This window comes from Alligator mississippiensis, chromosome 2 (assembly GCF_030867095.1).
Source record: "Alligator mississippiensis isolate rAllMis1 chromosome 2, rAllMis1, whole genome shotgun sequence".
Taxonomy (NCBI): domain Eukaryota; kingdom Metazoa; phylum Chordata; order Crocodylia; family Alligatoridae; genus Alligator; species Alligator mississippiensis.
The window spans coordinates 302,446,630-302,471,369 of record NC_081825.1 but is presented as its reverse complement, the minus strand read 5'-3'; the positions used below and the strand labels follow the sequence as shown (position 1 = coordinate 302,471,369).

General features: G+C 45.3%; 1 protein-coding gene across 3 annotated transcripts in view; it reads left to right on the top strand.

Moving 5' to 3' along the window:
• Positions 1-24,740, top strand: part of MDGA2 (MAM domain containing glycosylphosphatidylinositol anchor 2) — a 692,671-nt gene that overhangs the window by 429,751 nt on the left and 238,180 nt on the right. For all 3 annotated transcript variants that reach the window (XM_019496066.2, XM_014601296.3, XM_059723426.1), the window contains exon 8: positions 11,335-11,628. In XM_019496066.2, the coding sequence (XP_019351611.1) occupies positions 11,335-11,628 (294 nt within the window). The remainder of the gene's footprint in view (positions 1-11,334; positions 11,629-24,740) is intronic.

Below are 24,740 nucleotides of genomic sequence, written 5' to 3'. Positions count from 1 at the left end.
AATATATATTCTAGATATATGTACTCTAGTAATACAATGGTGATTTGTATATCATTTTGTGGCGTCGTATATTAGACATTTTATCGCTGCAAGGAATAGATGCACAGAAAAGAAACAGCAGCTACGAGCTGCCTTAAAAACCTTTATAATTCACGTTGTGATGTTCACTGTTTACAAGTTTTCTTTCGTTATACATAGGATCAGCTCCCATTTATCACATTGCAAGTTGCATCTCTGTTTGCTTTGCACAAAGTCCCCCTGCCCTTGTGCTGCAGAACAAGGTAATAGGGGGTCTCCGATGTGACTTTTGCCCTGCGTGATGCCTGCACCCATTCCAGTTCTCATCCCTTTCTTGGCCTTTCAGATTCTTGCAACGTGGTTTGTTCACAAGCAACTTGCCAGGAGCAGATGACGCCATCCTCGCACTGTCTCTTCTGTGCCTCTCCTTAGAGGATAGTGCATTTCTCCCCTTCTTGGACACCTGCATACTGTTATGTAGACCACAGTGATATTAATAAAACGTGGAAGAAGAAATGAAATGAAAACAGCAGCAGCTGTTTGTGCACCCTTCTCTCAACTTTCCCTTCTTGCAAACCATCTAGGTCAACCAACTAGTCATGGTAGGAGGGAAGAAGGTTAAGTGAATAATTCATAGCTTGTGAAAGCAGTTTCTTCCCCTAACCCTTTGGCCTGACTGGCAGTTTCTTTTGCTCTCAAGACAGACACTCTTTGCTATGCTGACTCAGGTCACTTCCTCCTTCCCCAAATGGTTGTTTGAAGTCTAACACAAAACAGAGGATGGTATAAAGATCATTTCATTCTTCACCATCACATGATTGTCCCCCATCATGATTAGCGGCTGCCTTTCAAACGTGTATTGATCTGGCTCAGATATTTCCTTATCATAGCCCACCTTTGCTGGCTGCTTCTTTATCATCTTTTCCAAAGGATTTGCCCGCCCCCCCCCCCCCACACACACACACACACTTTGGCTATAAACTCTGCATTATGTACAGGGACCCTCTGTAATGGGCAGGGAAGATGCATGTTGGAGTTTCAAAACTTCACAAAAATTGGAGAATCAAACAAATCTTAAATAGCATGGTGTCTTGCCTTCCTGCCTATGCAATAGGCTTCCTTTCAATGTTCTTTGTAAAGTAGTGTTATGTGTTTTGTTGTGTCAGGGTTGATGGTAGTTTTACAAAGAGTTTAGATGATGGATTTGTATAGGATGGTTTGGACAGGGATGATCCTGCCTCAGGCAGGGGGTTGGACTAGATGACCCATGGTAGTCTCTTCCAGCCTGACTTCTATACAACGTTATGATATTCCAAGTACCTTGTTTCCTCTTGATGCCAGTCAAATACAGTCATAAATTTCATTGTCTCTCTCTCTCACTTGCTCACTGATGTAGATGGTAAAGTCATGATGCATGTCCATAGGCATTTTTGATACTCTAAAAGACGGTAACCCTTCCCTACCTCCTTGTCTGAGCTAACTCGAATGCCTCCCTCTCTTTCCTTGGCAGACTGCAGAGTCCCATCCTTTCTCCATTCTGACCTCTTGAGCCCTTGTCCCAGCTTGGCGATCTCTTCCCTAGACCAGTCTCATCATCCAAAGTCTCCTTGCCTATCCTACCGTGACCTCCTACTGTCCATTCAAAGTGCTGCTGCTCACATCATGGCATAGAAAACTGTATGCCTAGCTGCTGCCCAATGCAAGCGTGCATGGTATTTGGGATATAGGTCGAGTAGAAGTAATTTTCACACTTCTGACTCCATCTGTGCCCTTTCCAAAACCTCTTTTTCAGCTTCTCTGCTCAGATGCAAAGAAAGTTACTGTATGAGGAACTCTGACCTGCCAGCCGCTAGCCTGCTTTCGGTACGCATGCTAGCTCATTCAAAACCAGGCCAGATACATCAGCATTGATGACCCGTGTGCCAGGAGAATGCATCCTTGCAAACAGAAGGCTATTCTGCATATTTAGGGCTCTTTTCCTGGCATCATACCTGAAGATGAGGGATGTCTTATAGTCCAAACTCAGGTCTGAGGCTGTGATCAAGATCCAGCTCATGCCTCTGCTTTGGACTCTGTATGTGATCAAGGCATTAGTCAAACTCTCTCCCACTTCAACATGGGGCTAATAATACCACCCCACATGCATGGCTATTCTCACTACAGCTTACGAGGCACCCCAGTAACAGAGTGAGTAGCAGCACTGGTTACAATGGACTCAATATTGGATGCTACAGTGCTGGTTACAATGGATGCAATGTTGTTAGGCACTGCCCTAATTACTGGTACAACCCTCCCTTGCACAGATACAGCCAGGTGGTTATAAAGATGGTTATGTGGTTACGAAGCTATGGGGTTATAGAGCGGCCCTATTCTGGGTATAGCAGCTGTCTCTTCTTGCAGGGCAATAGGCTGTCAAACGGTTTGCACACGTGTGCTCGTCTATCTGTGTACCGCTTTCATTATACCATCGTAACCATTTGCTGGGGCAAAGTGGCGTTGCTGTTGTGTCTAGATAAGGCCTTTAGCAGTGCTCTGAGATCCACCTGGACCTCCAAGGAGAGATCGGTGCTTTAGGAAGCAGAGCTCGGCACGGAGGCTTGTCCCCCCGGCCATGCTCCTGTTGCTGAGCAAGCAAGCGAGGCAGTGCATTTCCTTGGAAGGCAGGTTATGGCTGATGGGGGTGTTCATCGTGAGCACGAGCATCCTCGGCCTCTGTCTGTTGTGAGCAGCATCGCCTGCGATACAGGAGACGTGCTGATCTCTCTCTGAGCATGGCTGGATCCCTCCGAGACTCTCCTTATGCCATAGCAACACCTGCTGGGAGTGGGAGGCTGGAGCAATCGCAGCTCTGCTCGGCTGACGCGTGGCAGAGCTTATCTCCTGCCCTCAGCAAGCTCGCTCCCCGGGCCCCCACCCCGATGTACGTGGGGCTTCAGGAGGAAGCCCTCCTCCTCGCACGTCGCTGCGATGCTGGTGCTTCCCTGCTTCCTGTAGAGGCCCTAACATCCTGCATGTCTTTTCTAACTAAGCCATGCCGGTGCTTCTTCCTCCCAGGCAGTCCCCCCTACCAGCGCACAAGGGTGTTAATAATCTGTCAGTTATCCTGGAAATCATAGATTCTGATTTATAATGTGATGTCTATCCGTGGCATTGAGGCATGTCACCGTGGGAGAGGAAGCAGCTTATTAGATTCCCACCCCCCACCCTCTTTAAAGCCTTTCTCTCGCTCCGTCTTGATGCTAACACAGTCCCTGCCATCTTAGTACCCGAGCCTCGCAGTCATCAGTGCACTTATTTTCACAGCATCTTACTAGGTACGGTAGTACTGCTCCCGCCGCTTCCCTGGCAGGAAACTGAGGCACAGAGGAGAGACTTAAGGGGCTTACGCCAGATCAGAAGGGAAATCTGGGAATCAAGTCCCAAGCAGGGTGCTGTGCATTGCACTGACCGGTGCACTCTCCATAGGATGGGATGCTGTCGCACCCTTGCGTGGTGCCCTCTCTCTGGGCAGATGTCAGGCTGTGTGAAGTGCATCCCACCCGGTCACTGGTTGCAGCCTCTGCATTTCCCAGCCACGGCACTGGGTGCAGAATTAGTGTCTGAGCCCCTTCTTGGGCAGCAGAAACCCAGCTCTCCTGCCCTTGCCTATTTGGGGTGCGTAGTATGGTACACATACCCAAATACAGCGTTCTGCCACTTTCCCCACGCCAGGGCTGAGGTCCTTGGCACCACGGTGCACAAAAACCCTTTATCGCAGGTGAGCTCCTGGGATACAAACATACTCAGTACTGGCCTCTGCACTCGGGGACACGTCTCGACAGTGTAGCAACTAGGCAAGCAAATATGTTTTGTTCCCCTTGTGCTGGATTTCCCCATATGTGGGAGCTGACAGTTTAACCAGATTCACAGAGGGATTGGACAAATTCTTGGAGGAAAGGGGCAGCAGTAGTTATGGAGCCTGGGAGTCAGAACTTCCTAGGCCTTAAATGCTGGAGGCTGCAAATGGGAGAGGAACAGAGAAAAAAAAAAAACCCTGATTAGACCCAATTCACTCTCCCTTGCAGCATCCACCCTCTGCCCCATGTAACACAGGCCTTTTTGTTGCTTAAGGGACCGCGGGTCAGTGCTCATTAAGAAATGTTTTAAGTCTCCCTTTGAAGGGAGGATAAGCAACAGATTCCCTGGAACAAATCAAAATAAAACAGGGATGGGGGTGAGGATGTCGGCTTAAAACAAGTGGCCCAAGGGGGGACACTGAGCAGAGCGTGCTGGACAGTGAACAAGTCCAAAGGGCCAAGGGACACTGCCTGGTAATATGCTGTCCGGAGACAGGATTGGACCAGGGGCAGGAAAGCAGCCTCCAGTCCCTGGGGGTCCTCCTAGCCAGAGCCGCCTTGCTGGTGAGATGGATGGCTAGCTTAGGGCCAGGAGCAGGTGGACCAGGAGGTCCCGGGACTTGGTAGGGCTGTGGATGGGGACTGCATCTATAAACAGAGAAGCGAAGCCAGGATTTCAGCAGAGGTGGGGAAGGGGCAGCATCCTGGTGCACTCCAGGTAGGCATGTGCCAGGGTCTCCCTCTGCTCACAGAAGGGGCAGGTGTTGGTGGTGTCCGTGAACCACACCAGATACATGCCCATAGTGAAGGCTTCATGGAGGAGCCACCAGCCGAGGTCCCTGGTGGCACGCAGAATTGAGATGAAGTACAGACGTGTCCACTGGGGACCCGAGAGGGACCAATAAATGGCAATTCTTGTGTTCTTGTGTTGGAGGAACGGCATCGAAATAAAGCCTCTTGGAGAATGATCATACTTGCAGTGCTGCCGGATCCTTCTGTTAGATCAACCTCACTGCTATGATAATGCTGGGCATGTTAATTAGACATGCCCAGAGGCTCAGTTCACATCCAGCCTTTCAGCCACTTGGGAACCGCGTGCTACTCAGGGCCCTATCATCTTCTCTCCTTCTCGCCGTGCCCTTCAGCTGGCGTGGCCCGTCGTCGCGTGCACACGTCTGTGCTCTGCCACACGTGGCAAGAACTCCACGCCAACTCTTCTACGGGGCACCAAACTTTCCGAGCAGCAGCCTGTGATGCCGGGCCTCCACACAAGTCTCAGAGGTGAGCCAAGTCATTTGCAGGGTCGTTGCAACACGGTGTGCAATTTCACACATCCATGCCTCCTCTGACAGTAAGCAACAGTCTTTTGTTTCTACAACGTGCGTGCGATCGCACATTGAGCTGCATTGTTCGCGCGGCTCATCTGTCCCCTGCTCACCCTGGATCTCGCTGTGCAGGAGGTTGAAAGGGCCAGCAAAACGCCGCAGAAACGGGCATTACTTCAACTCAATTTCCCCCCATTCTTTTATGAAAGCTTCCCCTTCCTTCCTTCCTTCCTGGCCCTCGCCAGGCTGCTTTTTCCCTTTGTGTGGATAGTTGAAGGCATTGTTATGTGTACTACTGGATAGAGCACGGCATGAACACCGCGTGACCCCTGGAGCGGGGTGGGGGGGGAGCGGCGACAGCACCTCTTCATGAGGGGTGCACCGCCATGCTCAGGAGGTGCACGTGCACCCATGTGCATCCCCTACATGTCGCCAACGGAGCAGGGTAGGAATCGGTTGTTCATAGAGGGCTTTGGTCGGTATGATTCGTGGCCAGGTGTCCCGACTGCACAGCGGCATGTTGTGTAATACTGAAAAGGTGTCTGTCACAGTGTGATGTTATAATGTAATGGCACAGTGCTTTTGGTTTGATGGTGATATGTCTGCCTTTGCTTTGCCTATTGGACCTGAACCCCGGAGAGGCCGACTTTTTGTACCCCGAGCCCCTGAATAAAGTAGCTAAAAAGTCTAAAAAGTCAAAGTCCTTCCTTCCTTCCTTGTTATGAAACCATAGCCACTAGTGTTAGAAATTACCCATGGGATAGTTTCTCAGGGTAGAAGTAGTACAGTGATCAGAATTGCTTGAGTCAAGGGAAGTTGAGTTGTCAGAGACAACTTTCCCCGCTATCAAAAGAAGGGTTTTTTTGCAGAAACAGGAAGGTTTTCATGAAATGTTCACTGGGAAAGATTCTCAGGGCTGGGCTGGAATTGCTGCTGGGAGCAAAGACCCACTCCAGAGAACAGGAAAAACCAGTATAGTGGTTAGGATATGGGTAAGACTCCAGTTGAAGTTCAGGCAGGGTAGAGGGGCCCGTCTCTGAGTGCCACACCCTTGGTCAAGAGACTCAGCGCTGAGCTCAGTGCTGTGGTCTTTCATCTGGCAGGGGAGATACCAGGATCACCACCACGGTGGAGGTAGTATCAGCCCAGGTGGTTTTGCTGTACCTGGAAAAGGAGATTCCCTTCTCCCTCACCTTGAATGTCTTTGTGTAGCCGGGGTTGGAGACTTGCCCACTGCACTGGGGGCAGGCAGCCCTACGAGAGTCTACTATAGCTTTCCAATGGGAGGATCTAAGCTACATACTTTATTTTATGGAGATGGGGGATTTCTCCCTAGCTTGCTGCTTTGGCCTTTTGGCCAAGAGCAAGCGAGACTCGGGAGCATCTGAACCCTAAGACTTCCAGCCTTGGGGCTTGCACGTAGGATGCCTGCCGTGGATTTAGGAGCATCGGAGCCCCAGGCTGATGAGTCTGGGAGGTAATATGGTTGCTGTTGGTAACACCACATGGGCCTGAATGACTGAGCTCTGCTCAAAGGATGGAATTTGGGACTGATTTGACTAATTTGGTCTGAGACACAAAATTAAAAAAAAAATAATGCTGTGGTCTTTCACTATTTCATTTGTCATGAAAAAAACTAAATATGAACAGTCTTGGTTCCCTTCTTCCCATCAGTGGAAACAGACATGGGTGGATCTAGGATTTTTAAAGGTGCAGGGGATGGGGGAGCACATCATCACATAAAACAGCATCTTTTTCTCCAGTAACATTGAAACTAGAAGCTGTACTAATATGCTAGGGGGCTGCTGCTATATATTTAATTTAAGATCAAAGCAGAAAACAAATATAGCTATTGGACTGTGAGCTAATCTGATGGAGTTATATATGCAATTAAAAAAAAAAAAACAACATACAGACTAGGCAAAATATAGTCAAAGGATATTGTATCATTAGCCCTGTAGTCATCGTATTCAATGTGCATCTCTTAGTCACATTCACAAAACAAACTCTAGCCTTCTCGATTGTCTTGACGATGCCTGCAATTTTTCACTGTCGGTCATTTCTACACCTGAGTTAATATGACCACACCTGAGTTATGGTTTTTAGCTAGAGCTAAAAACTGTCTGCAGGGCTGGGAAATAGAAGAGAGGCATTACCAGGAAGCCCTAACAGACAGCAACATTGCAGAGGAAAGGAGAGTTTGAAAGTGAAACCTCAAGAGCAATAAAAAGGAGAAAAGGTCATTGATACCTGTGAAGTGGAGAGAATAGCAGGGATCAGGGAGATGAAAATGCATCGTGAAGTCAGTTGAGTCCCTCAGCCCTGGCTGACTAGAAATGCCTTTTCCCCTCCCAGACAGATGGTTTTAAACTTTGGGTGGTGCAGGAATCACAGGAGGGGAGGGGGGCCATTGCACCCTGTACCCCCACCCTTGGATCCACCCTTGGGTGCTGAATTTTGTGTTTCTTTGGAAATGGGATTGTTGCTTTCTGCTCAGCTCCAACCAATGATATAAAGAAGGGGATCTGGCGTCTCTCCATGCAAGTAGTCAACCACATGAAAAAGCATGGGTCGTTTAGAGGATGTTCTGGTATAAGGAGCCAGGATCCATTCCCTCTTGAGCAAAGTTTTTACTCCGTTTTCACAGATGGATGCTTAGGAGCTACAATATGCGAGCAATTAAGCTACTTGGAAATGTGATCATATCACTGTCACGTCCTCTCCACCTGCACCCATGTGTCATGTCCACCTGTTGAGTCTCGTTAGCCAAGATGGGGAGCTCTTTAGGTAAGGGACTGTGTCTCTGCCCTGTGCATGGCTTAGCTCTGAACCACTCTAGGGTCTCGATATTTGCATAATAATATCTTATTTTCTTACAGATCTGGGGGAGGGGGAGGAGAGACCAAGTGCCTGTTCCTCAGGGTGGCAAATATATCCACACGGCTAATATTTTTTGGCAAGAGCACTACAGAGTCCCTGGTGCTCCAGTGGTCCTTGATGGCAAGTCACAAGCATCGCACAAGAGGTGATTCTTCCTAGCCATTGTGATTCCAGAAATGAAATGTAGTGCAGCAATAACAAGTGCACAGGTCATGCAATGTGCATTTGGGAAAGCCAATATAACCCTCAAAGGTACAAGGCAGGGCAGGGTGGCTCCTTACAGACTCATTGAGAGAATCACGAGCGTCCCCAGGCTGCAGCCTACCCCATCAGATGCTATGACCTTAGCTGACTTCCTGCCTCTGGGGCAGGGGGCTGGACTCAATGATCCTCCGAGGTCCCTTCCAGCCCTAACATCCATGAAACCTATGATTCGAGGTGCTTGGTAATGCTCAGTAAGGAGACCTCTCACTGGTTTTATCTCCTTGCTCTTCCCCAGTCTCCACCCTTGCTTCTTCTGCCTTTCTGGCAGGATGCTGGGACACCACCAGGCCTTTTAGCAGCAGAGGGTTACGTCTATGCAGGAGGGGAAGGAAGGAAAGCCTGATGCTGTCTAGGAAAAATGGCTGTAAAAAAAAAAAAACTAGCTAGGAGATATCATTAGGTCCATGGGGAACACTGAAGCATCAGCTCCAGTTTTTTAGTGAACTGTCTGGGGAAAGATTTGGTTGGGTCTGAGGGATTTGTGAACGCATCTGATTTCTGATGATGGATTGTTACGTCCGACTCGAATAGCGTCTGGGGTGGGAGGCACTTGAAATGAGGAGCCCGCTGTGCAAATAAGGATTGCATCTGGTGAAGATTAGCTCCTTGATGACTGCTGTCTTGTGTCTGCTGAGTCACCATCTCCGTTTGCATTTTCGTCTTCCCCTGGTTTCCGGGAGACAGCTGGGCCATAGCGATTCCCTGGAGGAAGGATGCTTTATCACCCGTCCTGTCTCTCCAGTGAGCATTCGGGCAGGGAAAACCTGCCTCGTTTTTGGGGTGCATTATCCCATTCCTCTTGCTCACTATTCTTTGGGCTCACCCCCAGCATCGGTACATTTGGCATAAAGAGAGAGGTTTCGGTATCCGATCTCAAGCCAGCGTATATCTGGGACGGTGCTTATAGAGTAAGAAATGTTTTTCTTGTGTCAACCTGCTCTCGAGAGTTCATTGCATATGCGGAGGTGCTTTCACATGCTTGTGTGCACACTCGTGTTACCTGTAGACACATGTACAAGTGCAAGGTGTTACCTGTAGACACATGTACCAGTGCAAGCCAGTCTGATTGTGTAGAGGGTTTGGTGTCACCATGAGAGTGGTAGGTGAAACGACAGGACATGTGCAATGAGGTTTGCTCCAAGGCGCTCAAAGCTGCACCAGCTGGTGTCCTGTGTGTCCTTCCCAAAAAATGGATCACGAGGCCCTAGAATTGCTAATAATATTGTTTCCTTTTTCTGAGGGTTTTTTTGTCTGCTGTAAAACCAAATGCTGCTGGGCAGGGTTCAAAGAGATCCTCTAAACTACTCTCAGACAGGATTTTGATGCCTAAAAATGTTCCTATTTGAAAGTCTGGTACCTGAAGCCCTTCTGGGCCCAACACCAAGGTCGCATTCACATGGGTAAGCTAAGACACTCCCTTGCCATCTAGTACAAGCTCCCACCTCCTGCCTGGAGATGTGGGATAGGATTGGGCAGAAGAGATGATGCAGAAACGAATCTTGCCTGTCCTGGTTGTTGAGCGGGGTAATTTTGCGGGGGAAAGCCCGGCTTGCTTTTAAAAGAAAACAGCTGCTGCTTGGAGTATGAAGTCCCAAACAGGCGAATAGTGTTCAGTAGGCAATGAGATGATCATAGATGTGTGATAAATGTATTTATCACATGGTTCTTCACTTCATCTTGTGGTTATAACTTATCCCCTCCATGCAGTGCATGGGCCTATGTTTAGATTTGACTTCCCTGGAGGCTCTCACCTACAGGTTATCTCTCTGCAAGCAAAGCAAACATTGTAGGGTGCCAAATGCTGCTCTTTGCTTCTAGAAATCAGGCACGACAACAGGCATGATGTTTTGATCTGCATTAAGCCTGTGGCTAAGAAAGAAGTAAAAGCCAGGGTATAAAACTAATCTAGGCATGATGAGATCGCTGCAATAATTGAACATGGCAAAAAATGTTCTCGTCAGGTCTCCGGTGCTCGTAGTGCTTTGTACTTATCAAAAGTAGCTACCTAAAGTACAGAGGAAGAAGTGCCACCTCTAATGGGACTGACTGCAGAAAGCTGAGTTGAATGCTAATCCCTTTGCAGTACAGACATTGAACTGGTGGGGATATGATTTTTTTTGCAGAGAGTCTCAAAACGTGTTTCTTCTGGCTGGACACTTTCTGCCATATTATTTTTCAAATGGGCAGACAGACTACCTGCCTAGGAAAGATTGGATACCTCTCGCGTGCGGGCTCAATCAGTGGCATCCACATTACTGTACAAAGCAGTAGTTGCTATGCCATGCTCCTATCAAAGGCTTACATGACACGGGCTGGAAACAATGATTTAATCATCTCTTACCACAGCTGTCGTGTTATATAAATGTATTTGGTGATAATAAAAAAATAATACGTTTTCAGCTAAGGTATTAGCAGCCTGTCTTCTTTTTTTTTTTTTTTCCTTTGTCTTCAATTTATGAAGTTTCCATTGCTTTCTGAAACTTTTGTAATGATGGTCTTTAATGTGCAACACTTACACACTTGATAACACTTACAGACAATTTGGTTATAATATGAATTTGTGAGGGCAGGCTTGCTTAAAAAAATAATAACAATAAACTTACCAAGCAATAAAGGTAGGTGTAGAGATTTATCTCATGGAAATATTAGCTGCAGCACTGTTCAGCTCAGTTCACTGTTCAGTTGTATGTGTGCGTGTGCATGTGCGTCCGCGTGCATGTGTGTGTGCATGTGTGTGTGCACACGTGTGTGTGCATGCATAAATAAACAAGGTTCATTGGGTAAACTTCCATTACACCAACTAAATAGTGGGAAAAAATGTTCTTTGCAAGATTTTGGATGCAAACAGTCTTCTTCAGGCGTAGGGAGAGTCTGCTGGTGTTTTGTGCTCTCCTGGGTGAAGTAGAATAAATATGCACGCAGATATGCATTTCCTGCAAATGCTAATGGTAACCCCCCTGTTTTTTTTTCTTTTTCTTTTTCTAAATTATTGCTTCCCTTGCCATTGGAAGTTCCACCCAATTTGACTGTCCCACAAGAAAAATCACCCTTGGTCACGCGGGAAGGAGATACTATTGAACTGCAGTGCCAAGTGACCGGAAAGCCCAAACCAATCATTCTTTGGTCCAGAGCAGACAAGGAGACGGCGATGCCAGATGGATCGATGCAGATGGAGAGCTACGATGGGATACTGAGGATAGTAAACGTGTCTCGGGAGATGACAGGAACATACAGATGCCAGACCAGTCAGTACAACGGATTCAACGTGAAGCCGAGAGAAGCCCTGGTACAGCTCATTGTGCAGTGTAAGTAAATACTTATTTCCTTCCCGTGTGTTTTCTGTGGATGTAGAGTCGATATAGTTTTCCAGTAAACGTATAGCAGCCTGAATCTGCTGTTGATTGCATGCTTTGCCCCATCGTTATGGTTTTGCGCTTCCCCAAATTTGGGGTTTACAGTGTGAAGACATTATAACATTAAAAGGAACAGGACCGTCTCGTTTCTATTAGAAAGTCAACGGCAGCGTAGCTGTCCATGTTTGTTAACGCTGATGTTGTCCTGAGGTTTGATGCTCAACTTTTAGGCACAGGGAAAACACGTGAGCGCACAGGAGCATATTCTATAAATATTGGCTCAGTACAAATTTCGCTTTTAGACATTATCAAGGAGGAGCGAAAGCAGGGGATACCCAGCAGGGAGTCTGGGTCTAAAATGAGCTCTCCCTCCTGCTTTGCACAGGGCATTGTTCTGATTCTGAATCTGTGAAAGCTATGTTTATTTTTTTTCCTCAAAGCATCAGCCTCATTTAAGAGAAAATAGGGGAGCAACAATTTACTTTGCATGTACTCAGCTCTAGTCTGTGAGAACTGGGATGTCTGATCTTGTTGGAGTTTGCAGAGGCACTGATCCATTGCCGGTTAGTGACGGATGAGCTGTTTGCTAGATGTGATTTTCCATTCTGGCTCGGAAGCGATGTGGTTCTTTACTTGCACTTTTTTGTCAAGCGGCTGAGTTGCACAGCCCTCGGTAACTCCTGACTCGGGCAAAGTGGTCAGCTCTTTGCATCCGTGACTCTCCCTTACAACATGCATGTGCAGTTCCTGGCTTGCCAGCTGGGGCCTCCAGGTACCACAGATACAAATAGTTGAGGCTATCTTATTTTTCAAGGTCCGTTGCAATTTTTGTTGCATAATCGCTTCTGCTTGCAGTTGCATTTTGGGGTATTTTAGAGTGCACTCATGATGGATAGACCTCGTTGCCTGTATTTCACACTTAGATATGTACAAGTGTACGGGTTCCTCTTTGGCAGGCCAGGTTCTTTGGGTAGATGCGATATGTTTTATTAGACCAACTGAGTAGTTGGAAAAAAGTTCTTTGTGAGAATAAACCTGCACTGGAAATGGCGATTCCCTCCTTCATTCAGACACTGGAGGGATGTGTCTGCTGATACTTTGCCAAGCCTTTGGGCAGTTCCACCCCGCCGAGAGGCTACTTGTTCAGTCAAAGAAAGAGGTTTATGACACGATGGGACCCCATCCTTGGTTATCATAACAGCATTATTATTATTCTCCAGACTGAGACCATCTGATGCCTTAAATATGTGACCGTGGTGCTCTTTCGCTATCTGTGGATGGAGTTGTAGGTATGAGTGTTAATTCTGAATAGTGGAGTGGAGTGAATCGTCTCACTCATTCAAAAAATGTGGCTTTTATGGACAGCAAGGGAAGTTCCCTGTGCGAACAAGCACTCATGGCATGGCTACTTACCTACGTGGTCTATACATCCCGTGAACCTTGAGGTGGTGGCGACGATTATGCAACAGCGGCAATGTTGAGTACTCTGTGCCAGCAGCAAGGTCGGCCACGTCCCGATGTGTGCGTACTGCGGAAAGGTAGTGTGTTGGGATGGCTTCCAAGGGCCTGGAGCCCCACACTGAGATTGTACACAGGAAATAAATGCAGTAGAGCGTTAATTGATTGAATAACGGTTCTAGTGATGGGCAGGTAAAGAAACCTGACTCCTGACCCCACAGCAAGCTATTTTTTTCTAGTTGCCTTTCCCCCTTTCTGCAAGTCTTGTTTGCAAGACAGGCTAGGTCGTGCTGTCATCTGCAGGTTTCGGCAGCGTGTGCAATCGTGGTTTCCGAATCCTGGTAGGTGCGTTCGGCATTACAGCGATGCAAAATGTAATGACGGTCGTAGCAGACAGGCTGCCAGACAGGTCCCTCTGGCAGCTTGGATAACATCAATGTTTACCCGAGGAAGATGTCTGAGGTGAAGGGAGAGTTTGGGGATATTCAATTGAAAATCATTGTCCAGATTGTTGCACTTCCTAGGGGAAAGGCAAACTACACGTGTCCTGTTCCAGTCTCCTTCACTATTCCCCCTTTTCTAGTAGTAAAGTGAGGATCCTTGTGTCTTATTTATTTCTCTGGAGCTTCCTATAGACATGGGACCCCGATGAACCCAAGTAAAGGCAACGGGCATGACGTGAAGCCTTATTGGGGGCCTATTATTATATCTGGAAGCCACAGAGATTAGGTTTATTGGGTGACAGAGGCATTTGGAAGCTCTCGTGGCTCGGTGTGAGCTGCATTATCCCTGCTCTGGATGATAAGCAGTTTATCACTTTTTCTGCATCCCTGCATGTGGGTTATGTTGACCCAGGATCCCGCACATTAAGCACACTTCAAGGGGCATTCACCATGTACTTGGCTTCATAAGGGTGAACCGCTGAATCTGGGCTTGGGTCAATGTTGCGCCCAATTCTGCAGACCGCTCAGAAACACCGTCTCTCTCAGGCTCCACTTCCCACCCTGTTAAACAAGATGGAATCACTCCTATTAAGGTCAGTGGGCATCATTAGTTTAAGAGCTCAAATAGTCGGGGATAACCTGAAAATCCAAATTACTATAATTTAGAGGGAAAAGCTCTGGTTTTCACATGTAGTTAATGCATTATAAAGGAGGTTGGAAAAGTGAAAGGAAAACGGTTATCAGGTGAATATGAAAGATACTTGCAGGGGACTTTTCTTAATCTCCGTTTGGTTAGCTTTCAAGTGACTTTATTCAGACACCAGCAAACGAGAATGTCAGTGTAAATGGAGGAAGCAGGTATTGTGCATGGCCATTGATTTTTCTTCTGGTGGAGGATGGTATTCGTGAGCGTGTTAACTTCAGTGTTAATTTATAGAATTTAATTTAGCTAATCTAGGAATATTCTGTAAGATTTATTATTAGAGGATTCTATAAGTAATAAATAGAAGGTGCTATTTTGTGAAACTGTTTGAATTATGGAATGACATTAATTTTACTCTTTATGTTGTATGTGGGGGCGTGTGTGGGGAAGCATTGGTAAGTAGCATGGAGCTAGTTATATATAATCCACTACCGTAGAGCATAAAAATCATTTTTTTACTTGTGAGAAGTAGAAAACCTGGACCCTTGTGCATTTGTCTCCTTCTTTCTCCTGTTCTCTTGTCTCCTTTCCTATGCCATGCGGCTTTATTCCCATGTTACGCATTGTCCGAATTTTATGCTGCAAGTTCCCTAGGCCAGAGGCCGTTTTGGGGATACATATGTATGTAGTGGGACTCTACATCAGCTTTGTGCAATTTGTGAACTTGCTGAGCAAGCTCTCCATTCCCACATCCAGGTGAGTCATAAATATTAAGCAGCACCGAACCCAAAACAGACCCTTGTGGAGTCCCACTTCAAACCTCCTGCCGATCTGAAATGCATCCATTTATAGTTATTCCTGGGTATTCAGTCCATTCTGTATCCCCCTAACAGCCATCCTGTCTAACCTGTATTTCTCTGTCTCACATGTGACACTCATGTAGAACTATAGCAAGTTTTCCTTCAGTCCAGATGTATTGTGCCCACCTCATTCCCGTCATCCGTCAAACTACTTTCCATTTTAAAGAAGGAAATCACCTTGGTTGGGCACGGTTTATTCTTCAGAAATCCAGATGTGTTTCCTGCCGCCATCTCCTCATCCTTCAGGTGTTTACAAATTGTCCATTGTAAAATTTGCTTCCAGGTCTCGAAGTCAGGCTGACCAGTCAGTCTAATTCCTCAGGTCCCTCATTTCAAAGACGGGCACTATGTCAGCCCCTCGTCCTCTGGGGCTTTCCCCGTCATCCTTGACCTTGCAAATCTTATTGCCATCAGCTCCAAGATTTCTCCAGCCAGTTTCTTCTGCCCCTCTGGGTTGAATTGTCAGGCTTTGACTACTTAAATTCATTTTTTTTTCAAGTGCTTTCCAGCATCCTCTTTACTTATGATCCACAGCTCCTCCCTTTCTTGGTCTGTATTCATTTAATGGGGACAATGGACACAGGGGACATGGTTTGATTATAGAAAGCTCTTCCACTTCACAGCTCCCTACAGAGTCGGGGGTCTCTGGGGGGGTCTCTGCTGCATTGCAGCCTCATGAGAGGGTGCGTTAGGTCTTTTTTTGGTGCAGGTTTTATAATACTAGTGTATTTGCATTGCATTAATGCATCCAGGTCTTAACCAGGAACTGCCTGCTCTATTTCTCTCCTTCCCTTGGGAGTTTAAATATAATCACTTGGGCAGGGCAGGTCACCTTCTCTGTTTTTATTATTCAGTGTATGTGTGTGGGGTTTTTTTGGGGTTTTGGGTTTTTTGCAAGGGGGATGGGGGTTGGTTTGGGGTTTTTTTAAGTGCTTTGCTCTCATTATTTCAGTGGGATTTCCTGGGAGGATTTTGGAGAGGGACTCAAAGGTGGCTCTCTGAGTCCCTTTACACCAGGCAGAGATGCTGAGTCTTCTAAAACGTGTCCTCACCATCCTGGAGAGGCCATAAATGGCTCCGCTAAACGTAGATCCCCAGTTGTTGGCCTGGGGACTAGTGCACAGACGTTAAGAGACTTCTTTTTTCCTTTCTTATTTTTTTCTTTTCTTTTGTTTTTGTTTTACAGTGGTTGGGAGTCTCCTAGAAGGAGGCATTGCATTTAACATGTATGTTAGATTGCTTTTCTCAGCTTGGTGTGCATTCAAAGGCTGCCTAATGCCAGCGGGAAATGGGAAAAGTCTACACAGTGGGATGCCCAGAAACTACATTTTTTAACAGTTCTGTCCACTTGCTGTCCCCCTCTGCATCCCCACTTCCAAATTTAGGTTAACAACAATTTTGGAAAATACACAGATGGGATCTTGTTGGCAGAAAAAAAAAAATGGAGTCCAGAAATAATCTGAATGATCCATTTTTATTACTGGAATAGAGCAATCAACCAATAAAAATGCCAAGAGGTACAGTATTGTAAAATGTTTGCATCGTGCACCTTATCAAGTGATGATGCCAACAAGGACAGAATGGTTTTTCATGATAAGACATTGCTGTATCCGGTGCCCACGTTTTAGACGTTGCAATTTTATTTTGGTGCTACATAAAATATTCTTCGTAACATAAACTGGTTTTCAAATGTATCGGTCTCCAAGTGCTTGTAAAGCTCCCTAAAACAACAAATATATTTCATAGTAAGTTGGTTTGCAAAACAATCGACCAATCATGATGCATTGAATTTCCTTTTCGGTTCAGCTGTAGTTTTATGTGTACTGTGCCTGCTGTCTTATAAATTACAAACAAATAATCAAATCATGCTGTTTTAGAACACTCTTTGGGATCATATTTGAAGTATAACAGAGTTCATTAGTGAGAAATATTGGGACAGATTATCATCCCCAGTGCATCACTTTAAGTATGAAGTGAATCGGTGGAATTTGAAATAGTTTCTATGCATTTACATCAGTGTGATGGGGGTCAGAAATCAGGTCAGCTTTGCCCCGATTCCATGAGACCTACGTTATGAAAATAGAAAAGATCTATTATGCTCTGGCGGGGCTTTTTGCCAGTTCACGATGGATATATCTTCTCAGTAATTCTCCAAATGCACCTCATGAAATATTTAGTGTTAATATATTTTCATAAATTTAAAAAAAAATCAATGTTCGTTGGACTGTACCCATGTTGCCTGTTGAAAAACGGCAGACTAGACAGAGAGAGACTGGACGGTCTGCCCATAATAGACTTGGTAAATCCTCCATGCTACTGCCTGACCCTCCTGATGTGAAGTCCAAGGACACTTTCTGTCTAAACTGGGTGGATATAGTTGTATGCAACTTCCGGGATGTAAGGACCAGGGTAATCAGGGAGAGCAATAAAGGCTGCTTCTTGAATGGAGTAATTTGCTTTTTCCTGCATAGTCCATGTTAAAAGCACATTGAGATGTTTCTGCTGGTCTAATAAAAGGTGGGATACGGGTGTGCGACACACACACTTTAAATCCATTACTGTGTCATCCAAATATGTGAATGTTTATGTAAGTTGGAGCTCAAACTAGAGTCAATACAAAGAAGAGCTACGAGGCTGATCAGGGGGAAGGAAAGCCTGTCTCACAAGAGAAATCTTAGAAAAAGTTTGTTCACCCAAGCAAAATACAGGCTGAAAGCAGAAGAATGATTTTAGCCACATTGCAGCATGGGCACAAGAACAAATGGGCACCAATGGGTTTTGAATAACTTTAGGTTGGGAATTAGATGAATGTTTCTAACCTGTCCCTCCCGCCGCCCCCCGAATAAGGACTAGTAAGAGCAAAACAAACTGAATTGATTTTAAGAAGCAGCAATATAACTTTGTGACTAGGGGGTCCTATTCTGTCTTGGTTGTGACAAGAAGAAGCCATTTTGATAGCCCCAAATATTGTTCCCAGTCATCTGTTTATCAAACAAGAATGAAACAGCAGGCCTGCAGCCATGAGAATTTCAGTCTAGAACAGTGTCAGGTATCAACATCAGTAAACCAAACTCTATGACTAGGGACAGACTTTATACGTAAACCAGTTTAAGTGAACAGAAACTGGTCTAAACCAGTAACAGAACAGAAGCTCAGTGCACATAAACCAGTTTCAAAATGGCTGAAACTGGTTTAAGATAAACCTGGTTGAATGTAGTACCAGACTTAACTGATTTGGGTCAAACCGGTTTATGAAACTTCTGTCCCAGACTCGTTCCTGGTTTATATTAAATCACAGTCCCCCAGCATGCTTTCCAGCCCTGGGCTGGGCTGTCTGCTCCAGAAGAGGGTTGGTGGTGGCGGGGTGAGAAGGGGAGAGGGAGGGAGGGAGGGAGGGAGGGAGGGAGGCAGGGACTGCCTGCCCCCTGGCAAAACCCAGCTGGAGTCTGGTGTCAGGGAGGGGAGATTAAATCCTGCTTCCCCCAAGTATAGAGCTGCCCTGCTGCTAAACTTACTGAAAGTTACTGCTGGCTCTGACTTTGGACTACAAATCCCCGAGGCACCTGGAAGCAGGAAGAGGAAGTGATGAGCAACCCTGCAAAGTCCTGCTGCTGTGATTCTGGACTGCAAATCCCAGAGACGTCAGGGGCAGCAAGAAGAGGAAGCAAACACAGCCAGAGAGCTACAGGAGGCATGTGGCTGCATTCCCTGAATCAAAAGTAAATGTGTGTCCAGTTGTTTCTCAGTGTAATCTCTGCCGTTTACACACAACCTGCAAAGACTAAATGGGTTTATCCTCAAGGTTTTTTGACTGTCTGTACAGTCAAAAATTGGGTCCTTTGTTCTTATGAACAGCCAAAAGGGTCATCATTTTGTTAGCATTCAGCACTAAACTTCTTCATTTCACTGGCTAACACAACCACAGCAGTTAGTGGCATAGTTTCATTAGCCTTAATCCAGATCACAAGCCAGAACTCCCAGTGGTAGGCACCATCAGCACTGCTTTCATCTAAAGCTAATATTGGTAAAGCAGTAACTATTGATTAACATCAGCAGCAGGGAGATCTTTGCTCTACTTACGCAATAGCGACACACTAAACCTAAAGTTATTTGCAAGTCTTTGCATAAGATTTTAATTAACTGTCCTGACACCAGCCATGTCTTTCAAGTTGATGGGTGGGAGGGGATCTCAGGATGGATCCGAGCTGCAGGATTTATTCCTGACTTTGACAATATATTTCTTACATTGTATTTTATATTTAGAATATATTCTTAATTTCTAAAGAGGGATCTAATGGTACTGGATGAGAACATGTAGGACAAGATAATTTCAAAGGACCAGCTGAGTATATTTTAAACAAAGAAACCAAAAAGAAAACTGGCACTTGTCATTTTATGGCCATATTATGTAGATCAAATCCTGAAGGGTGACACTACCGAAGCCTTGGCATTTTTTCTTCTTACATTTGTGGTAGAGAGTTTAGTCAGCAGAGCCATGAAGCCACAATCATTTTACACGATACTAATTAACATTCAGGGTGGAGGTTATGGAATTAAATATGCTCCCCAGGCTGTTTGGCTCAGTACTTTCTGAATTAATTTCCTTATTGGTTATTAGCTATGAGCTATTCTATTTATTTAAGACTTTCCCCCTCTCTCCCTCATAAGTATTTCTCTAATAGCTTGCACCATCTTCTTCTTTTTTTTTTTTTTGAGCTTGGAACTTAAGTGAGTTCCCAATAAAAATGGCATGTAGACTTGTATCTTTTGAATAAATAAAATGTTCCAGTTTTCCATTATTTTTGCTTGGGTTCTACCGGTGGGCCACGAAATGCCAGTTGGATACACCCCAACATATTTTTTTAGAAATATACTGCGGGGGGGGGGGGGGGGTCAGTGAGATTTCAGCACACCTTTGGGCTGCCGGAGAGCCGGGCTTCCAGGTAAGTGGCTTCAGAATGATGTTTTCCTAAATCACACCATCCAGAGCAATAGGGTCCATGGGCTTCCCAACCTCTGGTACCTGGAAAGCCGGCTCATATGAGAGTCTAGCTGTCCTGGGGTTCATGGCTCCAAGACAAGCCCATATGGCAAAACTGCCCCACTACCGTTAACCAGCCCGCAAGGTGTATCAATTGCTCAGTGAAACTGTCATCATCCTTGTCAGTTTTATTCAGCAGATGCCTGGATCCCAAAAAGCGTATTTTTGTCATGGAAATATCATGTATTGGCCATGCCATGTGTGTGCGGGGACAGGGAGTCGGATAGTTAAAATTCCACAACAGTTTTCAAAGTGTTGAAATTTGTGGAATTCAAAAATTTTAATGCCTTTAAAGCAATGCATCTTTGCCTTACCATTCTGAAAATAGTGACTTAACGGTTTTGTAGAAACATTCAATAAGGATAATGACCATGATGGTAAATGAGAATGAGAACAGCAGCAACGGTAATCCAGCTGAGGCACATGTATTGCATGAGAAATCCAGTCCAAATAGTTTAGATTTGGCAGATGTAAACAGCTGATAATAGGGTTTTATAACGTAACAGGTGAAACAGCCTGCCATAAAAGCAAAGCAAAATTTGCCAACTATTTATCTAAACTGAAATGAATAGTTAGTAGTCACTGCTGCTTAGATTGGAATGACATTTTACAATTAAATAAGGAAGATGAACAGCATTTATTTGTTTACAAAAATTCCTTGAATCTCAACAAGTGTCTAATTTTTTCCCTTTTAAAGTCTGGTTTAGCTATGAACTTCAGTTCATAATTTTCTGGGTGAATACATAATCCATTATAATAAACTACTTGGCTTGCCTAAGCAAAAAATATTTATAAACTGTGTTCTGAAAATTTTCTATATATTTAAAACAAATTGTTTAGGAGGGAGTGGATTTTACTTGGGAAGAACTTGTAAATTAAAGCCTATGACTAGTATAAAGGAGAATCCAGTTCAATTCACAACCATACAACAGACTTGCTGTTTGAATTTGAGCGTGTGCTCAAATCTTGGTGCCTCACTTTCCCCATTTCTAATATTCAGGTATATTTTCTGTGTGTATATGTTGAAATACCCATATACATTCTTGGGGCTTTTGGATCATGCTTTTATATGTAAATAGCCATTCAACCCAATAATGCAGCTTTTTAATGATGCAGGCAAGGTTCTCTGGATAGATGTGAGATCTTTTATTACTACCAGCTGAGTACTTGGAAAAAAGTTCTTAGCAAGCTTTCAGGAGCAGTCACCCTTCGTCAGTCATAGGGAGTCTCTGTTGGTCTGAGACTCCAAGGAAATCATGCACCATGCAGGTATCAAATCTATGCTCAAGTGGATGTAAGTTGCCATATTTACTGTGGAGTGTGGGCATGAACATGTAGATGTGTGCCCATACTGCACAGTAATTTTGGTTACTGCGCAGTAAACATTCACATCCAGATCCACCCTCTGGATTGCATCAAACTACCGGTTTGCTTTGGTTATTGGTGTGAAAGAAAACCCTGAATTGACATGGTTGAGACAAGAGAGACTCCTGACTAATGTTCTCAAGCACCCCGGCTGTATGTTGTACCATTCAAGCAGTCCAGTATTGGTATTGCCATTGCTTATGGCATTGGGTGCAAAACCCCAGTTCTTGGGGTGTGAGACATGCTGCCTGCATTCCTTTTAGGTTTAAAATGAATGCTACCCCTTTGTGGTTGTGGAACAATGGTGGGAAAGGTGCCCCTAATGCACCCAACAGGCTCAGAAACTGGAAGGCAATGAACCTGCTCCATATTTTTAAATATCTGTACTGCTGCTACTTCCACTGGCCCCTGATTTTTCTTGAGATAACTCGACACTAGACTCTATTTAGTTACAACTGAAAGAACTGAGGGTTGCTGCCATGGAGCCACAGGCAGAGACCCTCAAGACGATGCACCTGAAGATTGGTTAGGGTTGGGGGCTATGTGCAATGAATGTCCCAGGGGCAAGTGACCATTAGAGGAGGCTCCTGGTGAGGAAAGGCAGATGGAGGTCCCTGCAGACTGTGACTGAGGGGAGGGTGATCCTAGATTTCCACAGGGATTTTTAGGAGGGCTTGGTGGTCATCTGAATGTAGGGCAAGGATTTGGTTAGTTTTGTTTTACCATGAACTTTTGTCAAAGCAGTTGGATGCCGATACAGGACATGTAGCAACATTTTAATTAGAGCGGCTCTTGAAGCTGCTCTAATTAAAGCGCCACCCCCTCCATCCCTGGACTACACGAGAAAGTGCCCTTTGTGGCACTTTAATGCACATTAAAATAGGCTAATGAACATCGAAGCACACGTGTAGATGTGCCCAGTGGCCAGCATCTTGACTCTGCTTCCCTTCCTTTCATGGCTGGGCATGACTTATGCCCATCCGAGAGTTGTGCGAATGGACTTCTCTACTCCAGAATAAGAACACAGAAGGGAAGGAGCTGCTTTTTCTTTTTCTTTTCCCTTCTTTTCCCTTTCCTCAGTCACGCTTCTTTCCTGGGGCTGTTCTCATGTGGCAGTTAGATGCCATAATTTCTCAGGCTCAAGCCTTAAACCTTCATGATTATTCATATATTCTGGATGCTGGCACACTCTTTCCTTATGTGTAGGCTGCAAATGGTGTTCCCAGAGCATTGGCTTGTAGGCTTGGTGTTTGTCTGAATTCTATCCCACAGTAAATGAAAATAAAAATATTAATAATCCCACAAAGCAGAACAATTTTAGCATGGTAAATAAACAATTATGACTATGTATGTAATTCATCTGAGCATAGCAAGGAAGGGAAATGCTGAAAAAATATATGGAAATAAAGGCAAAACTGATGGCTTGATCAGTAAAGCAAAATAATAGGAGCGTTCTGACATTTACCAAGGTCAAAAGCAACGTGTGTCTAGTGACCTGTAGAGACGATGAATATGCAAACGCTGGAAAAGGGGAAAATTATAAATGGGAATAATATCATTTGAATATTTCTTATTTAGTATCAAAGCTGTGGTCACTGAGAGAATCCCCTGAGATGCCTCTATGTATTGTTTTTGAAAGCTCCAAGGAATGGCAGGCACAATACAACCTGGAGCAGATACACTTTGATTATTAGAGAAAAAGGTACATTGTTTATGAAGAATTTTAAAAATTCATCACATTGAAAGTGTTTTTAGAACAGACAGGCTTATGCCAGTTGCTGAGGAAGAGAAGACAGTAACAGTTGTTTTTTAAATGTTAAAACATGGGTCCTGAACTAGGAATGCGCCAAGAAATAAAAACACCCTGAATGGCAGAAGCTACTGCATCGATAAGCACGGCAACTGGCATCGTGTTACAATCTGATCAACATAACTAATAAATTAGGTGCATGACATATGTTAATGAAAGTGCTAGATTGATGTTGTAGCTGTGATGGTCCAGGCAAGGTTCGACTTACAAATTGATTTTTGGTGGTGGTGGGGGAGGTCTGCAAAAAAAAATGGCCGGGGTCGGGGCTGTGCACAGTGCTGCAGGGCTGGGGCCAGTGGAGGTGGCAGCCAGAAGGAGCTGCCACCACCACCTGGGCTGCTTAGAAAAGTGCAGGGCCAGCCACAGGCTGTGTGTTGTGGCACATGGGCTCCGGGCTGTAGCGGGGTGTGGGTGTGGGTGTGGGGGGAGGAAGGGGTGCTGACCAGCCCACAGAGGAGTTCTCATCTCTTATGGGGGGCTCTCCTAAAGAGGGGCTCAGCCTCCCCCCAACCTCCCCCATAATTCGAACCCTGGAATTATGCGAGACGCAAGGATAAAGAATGCCTTGCGTTTAAAAGCTTGCTTAACTCTATCCCAGCTATGCCGTTTGACCAATAAATAATATCATCCTAAGAAGTCCTGGTCTCTCTCAAGTTTTAATGGACCAATGCATGCTGTTTTTTGTCCTCAGAACCCTCTTGTAGTAATTGTTGTTCCTGTTGTTGGTTTTATCTGTCATCCTTCGCCTTACTGCTGCCCAGCAGGTCACTACTTTGTTTTGTGGTCATGTTTATATGATCCGTGATCGACCACACAAAATTAGAGGGGGGGGAAATAAGAGTAGGCAGAATGAAGGCTAACTCCTGATGCTGGTTTGCATTACTGTAAAGAGATCATAGGCCTCTGGCCCATGGGGACCTACAGGGTGAAAGGGCCTTTTAGTTGTTCTTCTGGATCACTGGAGTCAGATCCCAGTGGTGATATTAAAGGGAGCTTATGTACATGAGCTGTATGGCCTTTAGGTAAATGCCGCCTGCTCCTGCCCCCCTTACAGGTGCTGCAGGTATTTTTGCAGGTCCAAAGCTCCAGCAGTTCCAACAGCAGATAATTCACTGTGAACTCCCCCAAATAAAGGGGAGGGAGGGAGATGTATAGGTGTTTGGTGATCTCTAGGTAGCCTGTCCCAATGCTTGCCCACCTCTGAGTCAGGATATATCTTCTACTCTCCAACCTAAACTTCCTCTGCTGCAGCTTGAGGCCATTTCTCCTAGTCCTGTCCCCTGTGGCCATAGAGAAAAGTCTATTTTCATCCTCTTTATAATTGCCCTTCAAGTACTTGAAGAATGTTATTGAATTCCCCCTCAGTCTTCTTTTCTCCAGATTAAATAACCTTTATATTTTCTGGTTCTCCTCATAAGTCATGTTTCCCAGACCTCTAATCATT